Here is an 18,658-nt window from a genome sequence, read left to right on the forward strand (position 1 = left end):
GTCGCATTCCAGAAGCCAGGCGCTCTCCTCCCACTACCCATTTTGACGTTCTAACAATTACTTCCATTGTCATGGTAAAAGCCAGTGGAGAAATGGTACATCCTGCCATTATTCCAATTTCCAGACATTGCCATGTAGTGGTGTGTGGCAGAGCACAGCTCTGCTCTTTAGAAATTGGCAGGGATGGGGTTAAATTCCCCTACCTGCCTTGGTTCATTGTGTTCAGGTGGCTGGGGTTGATTAGATGATTAGTTTAAAGATCAATCAGCGCCCAGCCACCTGACATAAAAGGAGGCCTCTGCTGTTCATTTAGAAGAGGGAGCTGAGGAAGCAGGTTGGTGTTTTGGTGTTTGTGATTTTTGAATGTTTTGAATCCAGTGAAGGCATTGCCCAGCCTGGAAACCTTTATTTTTGTGAGAGTATTTTTGCTTTATTTTGTTTATTTTGTGTTTAAATTGCTTTGTTTTGGCCCTTGTGCCCTTTCATTTTTGTGTTTATAATAAAATAGTTATTTTTTTGAACTCCAGACTGTCTCTGGGCCTCTATCCACTCACCAGCATGCCACATGGTGAATTAGAAGTTGAAAAACAAAATTGCAAATCTCCAAAGTAGGTTTTCACTAAGTTTGTTATTGTGCTTAGTACACTGAAAAAATCAAATGTTGCCCAAAGAAGCTCATGTGGTATGGAACTGTATGCATTAGCCAAATCCAGGAATGTCACGTGGAGCTCCTTCCTCTCCTTGTCAGCTTTTTGATTTTGCTGCCAGATCACACTGATGTGCTCTAAGCATCCTGGGAAACCTGGAATATCGGCCTTCTGTACTGAAGTGTGAACGAAGCAATAGGTAAGCTGACAATCTCTGAGCAACAATGCTAAAGAAAATCTTGCCTTCCACGTTTAACAGGGAAATAAGGTGCAACTGATATTTGTAGAATCTTTTTCTTTGGGTATAAAGACCCCACCTGCTCGGTGCCATGTTCTTGGTACAGCCTGTTTTTCCCATGCTAATTTCATTAATTTCCACAGGATTCGTAGAACACCAGGAGCACTCTTGTAAACTCTGTACGAAACTCCATTAGGCCCAGGAGATGATGACTCCCTTGCCTTTTTCATAGCTTGCTCTACTACTTTCCACTTAGGTGCACAGTCCTCCATTTGGTATTCTGGTGGATTGATAGGTGGGATGTCTGAAGGAATCAACATAGGCTCCTGCCTCTTTTAATCTGTGTGCTTTTCCTCAAGATATCTCTTCAGCTACGACTTAGTTGCTTTTAGTGTGCCATTTTTGTCCCTGGTAAACAACTTATTTGCAAAATTGAATGGGTCTTTATAAACACAGATTTCCCAAAAACTGGTATCTAATGCTGACTGTTTGACTTGCCCCCAAATCCACTACTTTTGACAATATGTAACAAAATATCCCTCCAATCCCCTTCTACAGGAAATATTGTAAGTGTAACAGATAGTGTGTGAAACCCTTCCATTATGGACTCTGTCCCTTCCCATGTCAGTGAGATGAGATGAGATTGAGTTCTAAAGCCACGAATGCAGAAGAGCCCGGCTCTTTTACACTGTGGCTAAGAGGGTCGATTGTGGTGCATAGGGTCGCCGGTACGCACCCAACCTCACTCAGTTACCTAGGCATATAATCATGAGGTAGTTATGTGCAACAGAGTTGAACCATTTGACATGTGAAGTGGTCAATGGTATAATATATAATTCCTTGGTCTGTTAGCTATCAGTTGGTCATAGCAAAATGTGAAGAATACCTACACTGGGCTATAGCTTCAGAACTACTCATCAAATTATGATGAAACTGTATATAAATTAATTACTGGATATTCTTGATGTTCTTAGAATATTACATTCTTAAGCTGGATTCTGGCTACATCTAGTTTGCCTGAATTTTCACTGATATTTGCTACAATATCTTATTGAACATACTATCCATGTAGATCACTCCACACGAACACAATGTCCAGGGTCTTAAAATTGTTTATAATTATTGTGTAAGCCTTTGCCAGGGGATACATATTTGTTTGTTTCTAGGACAGAGAATTTTTAAATTTTGTCTATGAAATGTGTAGAATACCATACTTTCTTGTATGTTTGCTATTCAAGCCAGCTTCTAGAGGCATCTATCTGTATTCCTGGACCTCAGATTGCCAGTTTTTAATTTGACTTTTTACATGTATTGACAGTGAGTATATAACTAGCACTACACAGGCCATTAGATTTTTATTGCTGATGCACTATATCAGAGAAATTTTACTTTGCCTCCTTGGGTCATGTCATGTCCTTGTGCAATGCCCTGGAAGCGTTAAATGTTTTCCAGTGTAATTGTGACTCTTTACTGACAAACGCAGAGAGGTGGGATAGCAGTTTACTGGACTGGGAGACAACGATCAGGCAAGTGGACAAATGGAAGAAAAAACATTTGTTTCTTCTTGGCTGCCAGCTACACTGAAGCAGATAGCTGGTGGCTCCTGCAGCTAAGACACAGCTGCTGTGCAAGAATGCACCTGCTGGCTCCTGTAAGAGAAAAACAGAAAGAATTGAACAGGAAATCTTTATTCATGTATTTACTTATTTATTAATAAACACCCCACTAAATAAAAAAAAAGTTGATTTCCGAGTGCATAAAGGTGAATGGTGAAAGGTGAATAACTGCAAGCTTATGCTTTTTAAAGTATATATTCAGGGATATCAAGATATTACTAAACCTGTGATTTGACTGGGGTTAAATGGTCAATAAATGCCCCAAAACCAGGTACTGATTGAAAGCCAGAGCAAGTTGTTGCAGAGCTTATATTTTGTTTGCTGCACATTTATATCTGCAGTGAAAAAAAACCTGCTGGAGTAATCATTTGGCCCCTCTTCCAGACACTGTAAGAGCTCACCTTATAAAGCCTGAACACATACTGGTATAGAAAATACTACAAGTAAACACATAATACAAATCTTCCACTGGAGCTTTAGTTGAATTAAAACAAAATACTAATAATTTTAGCTGAAGTTAGGTTAAAGGTTGCAGAGTTATGTTAGGAAAACATGAACTTTGAGTTCAGGTTTCCAGACTGCAATAATATCAACCAATTTCTTGGTACGGCCATCTAGCTCTTTCCTGATACAGGAGTTGCAATAGGCTGGTAACACTCAATATTTCAACCCCCTAGAGAGCCATATGTACTGGCTGCCAATGGGGGACCGCCAGCTATCTAACTCTGCATGCAATGGGCACACAAGCACACACAACACAAGCACACTGATCCTTGTGGCTTAAAACTCGCTGAGTCAATCTGTCTCATCGTCTGACAACACAGCACAGTCGCCAGCGAGCCATCTGTCCTGAATGCCCCATTGAAGACCAGTTATATTGCCAACAGGGCTTGACCACTACAGTGCAAATATCTCTTGTCTAAATAGTAAGCATCTTCCAAATATGTATATTTTATGTTTTACAAACGTAATACAAAGGGAAGGAGACAGTAATAACAATAAGAAAATGAAAGCTCCTTGTACTTACTCTTTAACTGGTTTTGAAATTCTGTCTAGTATTTATAACCTGATATTACTGTACTAATATTAACAAGGTAATGGAATTAGAAAACATTTGATAACTTCTAGACAGTCAACAGGAAAAAACCTTTTTTCTTAGCTTTTTGACTGCACATGATTGAAGTACAGTACCTTCTATCTCCTAAGTAGGAGACATAAAGTCCTACATAGGAAATACTTTTTTTTTTTAAATTGGCACCATGCTGTTTCCGTTCAAAGATAATGAATACAGCCTGATTATTTACTAAGTAGAACGCAGCGGCGATCTTAGCAGTGAAAGCTTTATAAAACCTATTTTCCTCCCTCTGCTGGTTCATTAAAATATATGCAGCTATACTAGCCCCTGTCCCATTAGATTATGTTTCTCACTTTCATCTATCTAATATTTTGACATTAAGGGGACAGAGGGAGCTGCTTGGGGGTTAGTATGGTGACCTTGACATTTAGGAATTAAGAAATTGTGGAATCTGCACAACTGCTTAGCAAATATAGCAATGGGTGTATAGTAAATATAGAGCAAGTTATTTACAAATGCCTTAAAAATAGATTTTATTGTGGGTTTTTGAACGAGAAGAAGGTCTGATTACCTTATTTGTATTTTTTCTTTTATCTGGGTCACATGCTGCCTAAGCATATCGGCTGTTGCAGGTGAACACTGTGAAAAGTTTAAATAAGGATTCAAACACTGAACAATGATAGGGTTTTTAATATTCACTGGCACCAGGCTGACTTGAAATTTAAAAAAAGACAACTTGGCAGCTTTAATTAACTGACGAATACAAGCAGACATTTTCTTTTGTCTCCTGGTTACTATACTTATGACAGGAACATCCACTGCCATTGAGGCATTTGAATTGAGATGCAGAATGCATCCAAATTGTTTGAGAATTGCAGGGATAGAAATGCACACTGAAGCAATGACACTGTGCCCTGAGCCGGAGCAAGGCCAAAATATTATGCAGAAATATCTTGCCACAGCATATTTTTATTTATTTATTTTAGACATTCCAAAAAACAGGAAAACAGTAAATCACTAAAGGAGATTCTGTGAAGACATGTTAACTGTAGTATTCTGCTTCTGGTTATACCCTACTCATTTTTTATGAAATATGTCACGCAGTGGTATGTTCTTTAGAATTCTTTGGACTTTTGAGGCATATGTCTGTGCAGTTTTATGCCTAAAGAGATTTTCCCTTCATATTTAATATGTACATATAAGTAAAAATGACTAAAGCATGTATACACTCAATTTAAGGAGATAAACATTTTAAAATATATGGCAATCAAATTATATTTAACATGACAATGTATATTTATTTATTTTATAATCTTTAAACCTAGTTCACAAAGTATGCTTAACCAATAGTTAGACACTACAGTCATAATAAACTGTACCATGATAATAATGCAGAAGATCAGAGGGCATGTAATTTCTGTAACCAAAAGTCTGTACCAAATTAACCTGTTGTTATAGGTTGTTTGATCTGTCAAAAATTAGAATGGCACATAAGAGATTGTAAAATACACAGGTGAGACCGCACTTTGAATACTGGACTCTATACTCAAACTGTCGGTGCTGACATGTCTTAATCAGGGACATTTAACACACGTTTGAATGTTTGCGATACATAAAACACTTCTTACACACACCGACTATATAACGAAAGAGTTTAGTATGAAACACCTCAGATTTTGAACACACAGAGGATGTGACAAAATCCTGACTGTTTGGCTTGTTATCACCTCGTTAAAGGCTCATTAGGGAGTTCGAAGTGATACTCAAAAGTTTTTGTAATATTTAAGGAAACCCTTTTCCATGAAAAGATTTCAGACAGGTCAGGTCTGCCCTAAAAGCACAGTAGCCTAACGTTCTCCATAGCAACTGCACATTGTAATAGTAAACATGGTTTTGTGCGCTGGTGGTGTAGCATGTATGGGCAGTGCTGTCGCCGTTGCTGGTAATAGTATTGCCACTAATATTGCTGTAATAAATGAGGAGGATTGAATTCAGCCTTTGCACCAGGTGCCCACAGCATTACACTGTGAACAATAGCAAAATGTCAGACGACATTTGCGAGCTAGAATTTATAGGCCATGCATACATTTATTGAACCTGCCTGACGAGGAATATCACAGAACGGCTCAGATTAGATCTGGCAGCAATATTAGGTTTGTGTGAGGTACTAAATAATGAATTGGAAAGCCTGACAGCCAGAAGCCACTTATTACTGTGCATATGAAAATATGAATGGTACTGGGGTCTTTTCAAAGACCTGACGGAGACAGATTTGGGGTCAGCCAGTCATGTCTCGTGTCCTGCATCAAGTAAAGCATTCGTAAGGCAGGCAATTATATAAATGTTCCCACTGACCAGCAACAGCAGCATCAAAAAAAAAAAAAAGTTTTATAACATACGTGAATTCTTTCAGTGTTGGGGGGCAATTGATTGCACACATATGGCAGTGCAGAATGCTGACACCTTCTGATAGGGCTGCAGTGTACACGAATTAGGGCGACCACATTTTCAAAACTCAGAATCGGGACACATTGTTAATAATTGGCAAGGCTAATTAAACAATTTAAATGGCTTTGTAATGGTTATTTATATAACCATCCTTCACTTCTTTTTTTTTTTGGGGGGGGGGGGGTTACTTTTGGTCCCTTTTGTACATATGGCTGTGGCAGGCTGGCGAGTGGATAGAGGCCCAGAAACAGACTGCAGTTCAAAAAAATACTTGTATTATAAATAGATACAAAAATAAAAAGGCACAAGGGCCAAAACAAAGGGATTGAAACACAAAAAGAAAGACAAAAAGCAAAATGTACAAAATAAAGGTTTCCAGGCTGGGCAATGCCTTCACTGGATTTAGAAAATTGAAAAATCACAACCAACAAAACACCAACCTGCTTCCTCAGCTCCCTCCTCCCAAATGAGAAGCAGAGGCCTCCTTTTATGTCAGGTGGCTGGGCGCTGATTGATCGTTAATTAACCTAATCAACTAATCAACCCCAGCCACCTGAACATAATAAACTCAGCCAGGTAGGGGAAATTAACCCCACCCCTGCCAATTTAAAAAGGGCAGAGCTTTGCTCTGCCACAATGGCCATAATTCTTTTATTTATTATCCAATGTGTTCACATTTTTCCAGGTTTCCTACATGAAGCTTCATTGTACACTGTCAGATTTGAGCTGACCATACTAAAATACATTTTGTAAACAACAATGTTTTTTTTTTTTCTAAAAAGCATTTTCGGTGTTTTTTGTTATCTCTGCTATACAGGGTGAGTCTCAAACTATTTAACATGCATTGTTATGAAACCCTAGTGTGTGCATATTCATTTCATGTATGACATGTACCTATAATGTTTATAGTTAAAGAGTTATATCCACAAATCTAACAACAGTTATAAAAAACAGGTGAAAGTAGCTCAGACCCTAACTAAACATAATAATGGCTTTTACTACTTACCAAGAACTTTAACTATCTAAAAATATTCCTATTTCTTACTACAATACATGTACACATAATAGTAAATGCTGACAAGATAGAGAAAAGTACAGAGCCACATTCTCCATGTTATTGGATAGTAATGTGCTGAGACATGTAACATGCATGTAAGACAGGGGCGTCAAACTCCAGTCCTTGAGGGTCTTCTGGTTTTCATTCCAACTTAAGCTCTCAATTAATATAATTGATCTAATTATTTGTTCAATTTTACATATTAAATATTTTTCAGGCTCTTTTACAGCTGATGGTTTTAAAATTGCACTTGATTCAAGGTACATTACCTATGACACATTTTGAAGGCTAAAGAGAAGTGTTAAATGTGTCCAGTTAATCAAATAATTAGACCAATTAAGTAATTGAGAGCTCGGATTGAACTAAAGCCAGAAGACACTGCAGCCCTCCAGGAAATGAGTTTGACACCCCTGATGTAAGACATGTATTTGTGACAACTTAAACCCAAAGCTATCCAGAGTTGAATTTGAACAGTAATTGTGTTGAACTGTAACTAATAAGATTGCATGAAATACTAATCTGTTTAACTACATAACTACTCATCTGTTTAACTACTGGAACATATCTACAGATTGCTCCAGTAAACACAACTGTATAAATGGCTACCAGAATTTGTATGTAAAAAAATTGCTTTGGACCAAAGTGATCAAATCAGAGAGAATAGTTAAGTAGTGCTGTGTGCTCTACAGAAAGTCATAGTATACATCTCCACAGCTTGGTATCTGGTACACAGATTTTCTCAGGCTGGAAAGACAGCTCCCTCTGTTGGCTCTACAAGTGAATAGAGCAAAGAATAAGACAGATTTACTTTTGAATATTGAGAAAACTAACATACCTAAGTGAGTAGTTATTATGCAGTACCTTGGGAAATAAACAAGTGGGTTGTACAGCTATTCCATTCTAAACCTAAACAACTATCTAAGATAATTAAGATTAAAAACAATTTACCTCTGATAAATCAGACTCACCTAAAAATAAGTTCTGGAAAACTGAAACAGCAAAATGATAATGGACTGGAATAAGAATGTTGTTTTTCTGACTAAAGGAGAAAATATTATTTTAAGGTCTTGGTTCTTACCTGTTTGATCCCAAAAGAAGAGGCAACACTAATGTATAAAAAATATCTAATATGAAGTAAGGATATTTAATTAACAGTAATTGAATACATGTTGAAATTATAGGTTTTAATCGTGACATTTTCTTTCAGTATTGAAATGTTAATCATATGGAGCTGTATCCAAAAACATTAATTAAATGGGAAGAGTGTGATTTGTGTTATTATTTACAGTAGCCTATAGGCTAAAGTAATAAAATCCATTGGGTATTCATTTGATTTTATTATTTGTATACTGTGTACTGTACAGTTATTCTTAATGTCATGTGTACAAAGAATACAACACAGACATGGTATTTTACCAAAAAAGGAAATACATTTTAAATAAATTGAGTAGTATAATAAATGTGTAAGCGTGCATTTATTTAATTTAAACCAGACACAATTATCCCAGATAACCTGTCCTAGCTTTAGGGAGGAACTACAGGATTTTATATTTGTATAGCAGCGGAATCTAAATGAGCAAAGACGATAATTGTAATTATCGCGATTTTTTTATCCCGCAAATATCATTTCAGAGATTTACAATATTGTCCCAACCCTATTGGAAAGTATATATTTAAGCTTATTATTAGAGAGATGATCACACAAAAAAGACTAAATTACAAAATCACAACTTGTTCTAAATTAATTACAATATAAAACAGAAAATAATTGGTTGCATAAGTATTCACCCCTTTGCTATGGCACACCTAAATAAGCTCTGGTGCAACCAATTGTCACATAATTAGTTAAATAGAGTCCACCTGTGTGCAATTAAGGTGTTTCACATGATTTCAGGTTAAATACACTCTGGGAGGTCCCACAGTTGGTTAGTACATTACCTAACAAAAACTACATCATGAAGACGAAGGAACATTCTTAGCAAATCCAGAATAAGTTTCTTCAAAAGCACTAATCGGGTAGGCTATAAGAACATTTCCAAGGCATTGAATATCCCCCGGAGCACAGTAAAGTCCATTATTAAGAAATGGAGAGAATATGGCACAACTGTAAATCTCTCTAGAACAAGCCGTCCTCAAAAACTGAGTGCACTAGACAAGAAGGGCACTAATCAGGGAGGCCACCAAGAGGCATGTGGTAACTTTAAAGGAGTTACAGTCTTCCAGAGCTGGGAAACACTGTGTATACGGCAACAATAGCCCAGGTGCTTCACAAAACTTGCCTTTATGGGAGAGTGGCAAAAAGAAACCATTGTTGAAAAAAACTCACATCAAATCTTAACTAGAGTTTGCCAGAAGGCATGTGGGAGACTCTGAGACCTAGTGGAAGAAGAATCGATGGTCTGAGGAGACCAAAATAGAGCTTTTTGGCCTCAACGCTAAGTGCTATGTTTGGCGCATGCCTAACACCGCACCGAAAACACCATCCCTACCATGAAGCATGGTGATGGCAGCATCATGCCATGGGGATGCTTTGCGTCAGGGCCTGGAAAGCTTGTGAACATAGAGGGTAAAATGGATGCAGCAAAGTACAGAGAGAGAGAGACCTGGGACTTGGGAGAAGAGTCATCTCCCAGCAGGACAGACCCCAAACATACAGCCAAAGCCACACTGGTGTGGCTTAAAAACAAAAAGGTCAATGTCCTGGAGTGGCCCAGTCAAAGCCCGGACCTCAAGCCAATTGAGAATATGTGGAAAGAGTTGAAAATTGCTGTTCACCAAAGGTCCCCATCCAACTTGACTGAGCTTGAGCAATTTTGCAAAGAAGAATGGACAAAATTTGTAGTGTCCAGATGTGCAAAGCTGGTAGAGACTTATCCAAATAGACTTATCATGGCTGTAACTGCTGTCAAAGGTGGCTCTACTAAATATTGACTCAAGGTGGTGAATACTTATACAATCAGTTATTTTCTGTTTTGTATTTGTAATTAATTTAGAACAATTTGTAGATTTTATTTTTCACGTTGACATTATGGACTTTTTTGTAACACAATAAAATGTGAAAAAGTCCAAGGGTGGTGAATACTTTTGAAAGCCACTGTATCTTAAAATGAGGCTTTTAAACATATTTCTAAATCATTTGAAGATATACTGGAATTTTTGTTTTCATTTAGAGATATCTTCAAATGATTTAGAAATATCTTTAAAACCCTGATTTTAAGATATCTCTAAATGACAGTTTAGCATACCTTTTCATTCTGAGATATCTCTAATTCATTTAGAAACATCTCTAAATAATTCCTATTCATTTTAGAGACATCTCTAAATCATTTGAATATGTCTTCAAATGAACAGGAAGCCATTTCAACATATCTCAAAATGACTTCCTGTGAAAATGCTCTAGTTTTGAATGGACTTCCTGAACAAGTGAGCAAACGAGTGAGCAACGGAGATGGGAGGGCAGGGAGGGGAGGGAAGATGGGGAGGGACGATGGGGAGGGATACATTTAGAATCAGGAGTTTTCCTTAAGTTAGGCATGTATAGCTCACCTTTAAATCGTGAGCACAGTGTTGCTGCCTTTGTTATAAATTCTTTCCTGTTAAAAATATACTGATGGTGAGCATTTGCGTCTTACACAACAATAGCATTTTTTTTATTGGTCTAAAAGGCTTTGTCTGACCTGCCTGGAACTTGCAGCATCTGCAACCTCCAACACTGGTGCTTCAAGTTCAGCATCTGCTTCCCTCAAACCCTGTACTCTTTCCTCTGGAAGTCCAACATCCATTTTGGAGAGCTATGTTGTGTAAAACACAAGAAGCCAGGATGATATTGTTAACCTTCTGAGGAGTGTACTGTAGTGTTCCCCTAGAGAAATCCAAGCATTGGAATCACATTTTGAAATGTTCGTTCAATTACAGTACAAGCACATTTAAAGGTATGATTATACCTTCGACAGGGGTCTTGGGGTTGAGTAGTGGTGAAAGTAGCCGCCACTTCAGTGGATACTTGTTGTCTCCTATCAACCAGCCTCTCATACCGTCATCCCGCTGAAACGCAGCTGCCACCTGCGAATTAGTGAGGATAAACAAGTCATGAGCGGAGCCAGGATGGTTTGCATACACATTTGTGATGTAGCTGTTGGCATCACAGATCACACACTACTTGCACATTGACAGATTAGGTCCCCTTACGATTTATGTAGAGGTGCCTATTCTGTGTTGGTGCATGTACTTTAGTGGTACAAGCAAACAGTGTGCCCAGTGTGCAGTGTGTTGAGCCCATGTCAAGCGCTGACGCTAACTTGCCAAGTGGGCACAAAAACATGTGTTGCTAAATCACATAGGCGGGCAAAGTTTGTTTGCCCACACATGCGTCTGATTCTGGTGCGCTAACAGTCAGCAAAAGTGTTTTTTTACGATTGCCTTTGGGGTTTGCGAATGTTGCTAAGTAGGGCCCAGAGAGTGTACCACTCTTTAGAATAGCTACCTAATCAATAGTTAAATGGGAATGAAATATACCTGGTCAATATTTTCAATAATTTAATTTTCTAAACTTATGGTGTTAGTCTTTTTGTTTATGGTCTGTAACAGCTGTTAATTGTCACTTAAAGTTATTTTTTCTGATTCTTTAATATCAACCTTAGTAACCATCACTAGAATATTCTGACTTATTTTAAAGACTTTTTATAACTATACATGCTTTCTCAAATGGTAGCCCCACTTGGTTGAGAGGTTTTACCTAAATCAATTCATAAATCTCTTGACACCTGCTAATTTTACAGTAGTTGCACCTCTATGTTGTAATAGACCTGATTTAGGAATTCGTCAGCCATTACAAGTGCAGAGCCACTGGAGTGCCACTACCTGTCAAATCAATATATGTGCTGTAAATGCAGTCTTCTAGATGTATTTGCTGGATGCTTTCCCAGTAATAGTAAAATAAAAATGGGAGATATCCAAAGAAATTCTGTTGTTGCTGAAAAGCTGTAGGTGGCTCAGGCTGATCCAAAACTCAACCATTCTCCAAGCACATGACCTGATTAGAATCAGTCGATTGAATGGGACGGTATCAAGCAGATAGGCTAGGTCCGGATCAAGTGCTTCTTAATGGATGTCAGATTTAGTAGCCGCTAGAGGGTTCTAAACAAACGGTGTTGAAATAATCGTAAAAATTACTTTAATAGTAGGTTAGGGTTAGGGGTTGAGTTTAGGGTTAGGGGTAGACATTAGGTTGAGGGGCAGAGGGTAGATTTAGGGGTTAGGAGGCTAGTAGGTACCTACTGGTCTATTCCTATGGGATAATTTTGCTTGATAAAGTCCCATTCAATAGGTTGATTCTAATCAGATCGGCTGCCCCAAGCATGGTGGTGAGGGGTCATTTATAGTATGCACTGCAGAGTATTTTACCCCTGTTTCATTTCTCCAAAAGTCATTACCATTTTTTTTAAGGCTGGGGTTCAACTCACTGTCTTTAATTACCATGTGGGTGAACTGTGTGTTGATGATGATTTTTGCCAGCCAAAAATGTCATAGAAGTTTTGTAGAGGAACGGTCTATGAATATAATAAATTGTCAAAAGTTTTGATAAAAATTGACATTTTAGTACAATTAATCTTCAATATAAATACATAATTCAATAGCGACACATTATACAGACAGCATAGTTTCTAAACATTCTCTCAATTACATCTATGTAGTACATCACATGAAGTTAAAAAAAACTTTTTTAGTCCTCAGAAGAGTGTGGCCAGTGAGACCACAATACACCCCCTCTAGTTCCCTCCTCAGGCATGCTGTCCAGGGCACTGGGAGCTGGGGATCTATACAACCAGTGCAAGCTGGGATCATTGTGCACATCAGTTAAACACAGTTTGCAATGAACTATCTATTCTTTATTTATTTATTTATTTATTTATTGTTTCCTGAACAGAAAGTGAAATCTGTGTTGCACCAGTTAAGAGCCAACTTGAGATCCCCAATAAACTGCCTGTGCCTAAGAGAGATTAAAACCCCCATCCTCGGAAAGCAGAGGACTAATAAGGGACTACAGGGTTATGATCAGTCTGCAAATGCATTAACTAAAATGCATAACCTTCATTCCTCATTTACAAAAGAGTAATTACCATCTGACAGGCGATCAAAAAGTATGCTCTGACACTATAATGGTATGTTTTCACTTCAAGTTGTGAAAGATTACGTGGACAAATGTGCAATATTGAATGTACAGTCTCCACTGAGTGCTGGAATCCAGGATATTCTTTGAATATCTTTCATGTCTTTTTTTCAAGACTCAGATTTATCATTCCATTGGCTACATTGATTGCAACTAAGAAAATTTCATCCCCAGGTTCTGAATCGGGGAGCATTGCTCTCAATAGGAGGGAATGTTTATGCAGTACACTCCAAAGACTGCTTGGACATCATCATTGCCCTTTTCAGTTGTTCAAAGGACACAAACATCACTACATTCCATGAACCCAGCCTTAAGAATGAGGGAACAAATCTGCAAAAGAGAACAATAGATGATAATTTAAAGAAGAATCTTATGGTTTCTCGTGCACCTTATGAATTGTATGTTAGCAGAATTAACAATTAAACCAGACATATGGGAACCAAATTGAATGAACGAAAACGTATTCAGTAGTTTTAGTTTCAGTTCCCGTCAAAGGACTGTTTTTTATCTGACAAAGGCACTGTTTTAATTACTCCATTTTCTTGGCTTGTACCAACTAGAAAATTGTCTCACTGCCTTCCAGTCAAAACATGTGTTTCATTTAACTAAATATATTCCCTTTCAGTATTTTATAGTTACGGATGATGTCTTGAATAGGTATGTTCTGGTGTTTGTTTATTAGTTGCCCATCTATTGTAAACTCACCCTTTATAAAAAGCTGTTGGTCCTTCTTTAGTAAACATGGTCCAGGCACAGTTGACAGCACTCTTGTATTGCCCCAGGGGAGAGTTCATGTATCTGGTCTTTACAACATCGACTGGAGAGGCAACGACTGTGGTGCAGAACCCAGCTCCAAAAGCCGAAAAGAAGTGGCAGGGTAAATTATCTAGGATACAGAAAAAACATGTTTAACCACCAATCTTACTTTAGCTTTTAGCATGTGTCTTCAATAAAGAAGACAGAACATCCAGGTTACAGTGATACTCAGTTTCATATGTGTAGAATAAAGTCTAACATTTTGGCTAAAATATGTATAAAGTGTGAATAATACATTCACTCACCTGTCAACAGTTTGTACTTGAGGATTGTCTCCTTAATGATGTCATAAGTTACAAGCTCTGCGGCGTTAACAATGGCATTTCTGGTGATGTTTGGTAGAGTGCCTGAAAGAAAAAAAGACCCTCTTAGTATTTCAGTTTATTTTAAAAAATAAGCATGTGTTGTTACAGTCATGGCATACATTGATTCATTTATTTAAAATCCTAACACTAGCCATAGTTTGGATGAAGAGACCCTTAGAGGTGTTCCTATGCACGAAGAATATGGTTATGCCAAACTGGTCTGCAAGTAAATCCCACAAATTAGTCTATAGCATCTACCCATTCCTGCTCTCGCAAACCATATAAGCAACACGTAAGGCAGAATCTCAACAAACATGCATGGTAACTCCTAACAACATTTTGGTTGCCTTATATTACACTTACATTGCAGCAATATTTCTCATGTTAGAATAATCATCATGTAACCTCACACTGCCACTTCCAATCACAATACAGTGGGTGTGTTAAGTAACTGAGCCGCCCAGTGAAAGAATTCACTTAACGGCATGTTCAGTTCCGCTCGTCCTGAGCAGCTCAGCGCGACAGAGCTGATTTCATCGGTGATCTGAGTGAGCGGGAATGTTCTTGCTTTGAAATGCTCAGTTACTTAACACACTCACAATAACAATACAGTGTGTAATAAATAGCCTTACCAATATCTAAAGTAATAGTACTTGAATAGTTCCTTGCCGTTTTGTCCCATGCTAAAAAGCTATTTACCTTTCCAAAGTCCTTGAATCCCCTCTTGCCTGAAAATGGCTTTGTAGGCCTGCATGGTTCCCTTGTACCTCCTCTCAACACCTTTAAGGGTCAACTGAGCTTGAAACCTGACTTTCACCACGTCTGTGGGCTGGGCAACAGACACTGCCATTGCACCAGTGGTGCAGCCTGCCAGGATCCTGATTCCAACTCCAGCACCTATGGGAAACCCATCCACACGTGGTTATGAGAAATTGAGATATAAAAAACAAACAAACAAAAAATGATTTTTTTCTTTTTAATTTTCTTAAGAAAAAAGTCTAAAAGGACCTATTACTGCCTATGAATCATGTTTCACTGTCTATACTGTTCTTCTTTACACATTACTCTAATTGTTATGCTAAATATGTATCTTCCGCCCTTCCATAATATCTAGTACTCTGTAATGTTAGCTTTTATATATATATATATATATATATATATATATATATATATATATATATATATATATATATATATATATATATATGCTGTTCATATCGGGTTCTACAGGTTTAACAAAGGGTTAATGTTGGAACTTACTTTCTTTCCCATTGGAGTAGAACTGCTTGACTGAGTCATAGAGGCCAATGCGGATTGATGCAAAGGCCATCTGCCTCTGTAGTCCAGCTACTAATCCATTATAGAGACTCCTCGGACCTTCTGTTTTAACCATGGTGGCAATGGTCCCAAACACTCCACTGTATCGGATGTTCTTAGCGGCTTCAACAGCTGCCTTCTCACCTTGAATCTGAAATAGAAAGCTAACTCATTAAGCAGTGCCAGAAGAGGGGGAAAAACACATCCAATGGTTGGGTCCATAACTAGAAACTGTTTCAGTCTGCAAGTGACTTATACCAAATTTATCACTGAACTACACCTTTATAAACTTGTGTGTGCTTGTGCTAAACACTGTAGGTGTTTTTAGACCATCTCCTTCGTATTCAGTATTAATAGGTCACTGACGTTTCAGGTAGTAGTGTTACCTGTAATCTGACTTTAGCTGTGTCCAGTGGGAAAGTGAAGAGATCTGCTATACAGGCAGCAGTTCCAGCACTGAGGAACTTCACACCTGGAGTAGGGGGCACATCCGAGGGTTTCAATCCAACCATCTTGAAAGTGTTAGAGGGAGGAGAGCTCTGAAATCAAGACGGACTTGATAAATATCTAGGGTGTTCTAAAATGTTCTTTAACTTACACCTATCTGGCTGTGTTTCTGAACATTTGAGAACAGATGTAGCAAGCTTTTTGCTCCAGGACTATTTCCCCAGTTATTTTTCTAAAATAATTTAAAACTGCCTGCAGATAACTAACAAACAAGTCAAGACATTAACATATACACTATAGAGGCAAAACGACTTACAATTTCAGATCAGTGGTACATTTTGCATTCATATATTTTGGAGAATCCACTATAGTGCTAAGTAACTTAAAACTGTTCTTAATTTAAGCAAACAAACTTTTGGACAGGGAACCCATAATTGTTTTTCAGAAGAAATAATGAACAACAGTAATACGGTATAACTATTGTAAACCAACAATTATAGTTATTAACTTATCAAACAACAATCAACAATATTATAAATATTTTCATTACAAAACACTCTGAATGCCTCATTTTATTTAATGTATTTTAATTCAGCAACATGTAATATTAGACTACTGTACAAAATACATGACTATTCCCATAAAAAAAAAAAAAAAAAAAAAAAATATATATATATATATATATATATATATATATATATATATATATATATATATATATATATATATATATATATTGTAATGAATAAACATACATTAAAAAAATGTAACAAAAAATATTTCACAGTAAAGCACACTTACATTAAAAAAGTCCAATGGATTCAAACTGTTTTTACTGGAATGTTATCAAGCTCAGGTGATCCTCCCAGACACTGAAGTGAAGTACCAGTTACTTGTCTTAACTTCTTTTATAACAGTTTCCATCATGACGTTGTATTGCATTATTCGGGGCTGTCCTCCAGTAAGTATAGCACAGGGTATCCAGAGTCCAGTCTTTTGTTTGGCTCAGCTTTCTCAATAATTATTAACTGTTGCTTGTTCTTTTTTTTTTCTTGGTCTGTTATTTGTGGTCAGAAAAGATTGACAGGTAGTCTTACTGACGTCATTGTTAATTCATTGATCGCTGCTTTGGCAAATCAACAGTGCTTAATATACAGTTTATAGGTTTAAAAAAACAATGTTTGTATGATGCATAAATATATTCTATTAAAACCACAATATTAAAATATGCACATTGCAGGGTTCTGAAAAATTATGTAAGTAAAAAAAGAAATCATCAGCAGGCTATAAATAAAAAATATGATATGAGGATAAAATCGTAGTGATAATTTTATAAAAACTCATGAAAATGGTTGAGTTGATAATACCATTTCTGGCAATAATTGTGAACTTTAAATGTCTCACCAGTTATCGTTTTCATCATTAACTATAATTATATTATATTACATTTATTATACTTTTATTTGATCAAGTAAACGTTTAATTATGTGCCAGAAAATCTTTCTACATCATTTCATCATTTGGTTTTGTCACCAGCTGTAGAGGCTCACCCCAGCACAGCCAATGATAGAGGGGGTGTGCAAAAAAAAAAAAAAAAAAAAACATGAACCAATCAGAATGTGGGAAAGAGACAAGAAGAGCAGGGAATGCCAGGCACAGCAGCAAAACAACACTGCTCGGTCTGAATACAAATTGAAAGTAAGCGAATTGAGCAAGCACTGGTTGCACTGCTGGGAAGGTACATACGGTTTTTGGTAAACTGAAAATGGTAGTACCCTGTCTATAATATTAAACTAACCGCACTGTTAATAATATTATTATACTTGTTACAATAAGATGATGTTTAAGCTTGTACAGTATTAGTACTTTAAAAGTTTTCTGGAAATAAATACAGTGAAACGTATTTATTCAGCATTTGCATAAAAACAGCTATTTATGACTATACATAACACAAATACATATAGTACATGGTTGTTTAATATGCATTCCTACAGAAAGCCTTAATTAAATACGAAATTGCATCTGAATTCAAGAGGTATTTCAGAGACTTTTCTCATCACTGGTTTTATGACATCAAAAAAGGGTCATTTGTTTAAAAAGAACACAACATATCCACGATACAAACATGAGAATTGTCAGCAATATCGCACATGGTATAGCTGTGTGGTCCAATCCCGCTGAGTCTGCCCAGCCAACTGTCCCTTATTTTCCTGTGCGTTGTAAGGTTTTATATAAATTATAATAATGATATGTGCCACTTTAAATGGTAAATAAGTGAGAAATTATTGAAGCTCTGAACATTGTGCGATTTTCCTGTGTTTAATGTAAGGCTTTGCAAACTCTTGCCTAGTATAGCCCAAACCTGTGAATCATGTAACTTTGTATGTAGACAAACCCCCACCCATGTGTCTCAAGATAAGTGAGCTGATTCAACAAGACCAAGATGAACTGGCATAACCATGGGTCCCGTCTTTGTTTTTTCACAATATGTGATTGCCTCAATGACTGTTTCTTCATATATAT

General features: G+C 37.1%; 1 protein-coding gene and 1 long non-coding RNA gene across 2 annotated transcripts; both read right to left on the reverse strand.

Moving 5' to 3' along the window:
* Positions 1 to 1,614: 1,614 nt before the first annotated feature.
* On the reverse strand, positions 1,615 to 11,160 carry LOC121320990. The gene is made up of 3 exons (XR_005950901.1): positions 11,026 to 11,160; positions 10,759 to 10,872; positions 1,615 to 2,534 (listed from the first exon to the last, which is right to left on the reverse strand). It is a non-coding gene; the product is annotated as an uncharacterized LOC121320990 (long non-coding RNA).
* Positions 11,161 to 12,968: 1,808 nt separating this feature from the next.
* LOC121320985 (mitochondrial uncoupling protein 2-like) lies at positions 12,969 to 17,043 on the reverse strand. Its single transcript, XM_041259859.1, has 7 exons — positions 16,937 to 17,043; positions 16,075 to 16,227; positions 15,632 to 15,839; positions 15,071 to 15,268; positions 14,312 to 14,413; positions 13,956 to 14,136; positions 12,969 to 13,580 (listed from the first exon to the last, which is right to left on the reverse strand). Exons 2-7 carry the CDS (start codon positions 16,198 to 16,200, stop codon positions 13,466 to 13,468), a joined length of 930 nt encoding a protein of 309 aa, XP_041115793.1. The 5' UTR covers positions 16,201 to 16,227; positions 16,937 to 17,043; the 3' UTR covers positions 12,969 to 13,465.
* Positions 17,044 to 18,658: the final 1,615 nt, after the last annotated feature.

Source organism: Polyodon spathula, chromosome 1, assembly GCF_017654505.1.
Source record: "Polyodon spathula isolate WHYD16114869_AA chromosome 1, ASM1765450v1, whole genome shotgun sequence".
NCBI lineage: Eukaryota > Metazoa > Chordata > Actinopteri > Acipenseriformes > Polyodontidae > Polyodon > Polyodon spathula.

What these genes read in the sequence shown, in the direction of transcription:
- LOC121320985 (XM_041259859.1), bottom strand. Translation starts at nt 16,200, where the DNA reads ATGGTTGGATTGAAACCCTCGGATGTGCCCCCTACTCCAGGTGTGAAG. An exon ending in CAGCTAAAGTCAGATTACAG is followed by an intron (nt 15,840 to 16,074) that starts GTAACACTACTA and finishes TTTCTATTTCAG; the next exon opens with ATTCAAGGTGAGAAGGCAGC. An exon ending in CCAACAGCTTTTTATAAAGG is followed by an intron (nt 13,581 to 13,955) that starts GTGAGTTTACAA and finishes TCTCTTTTGCAG; the next exon opens with ATTTGTTCCCTCATTCTTAA.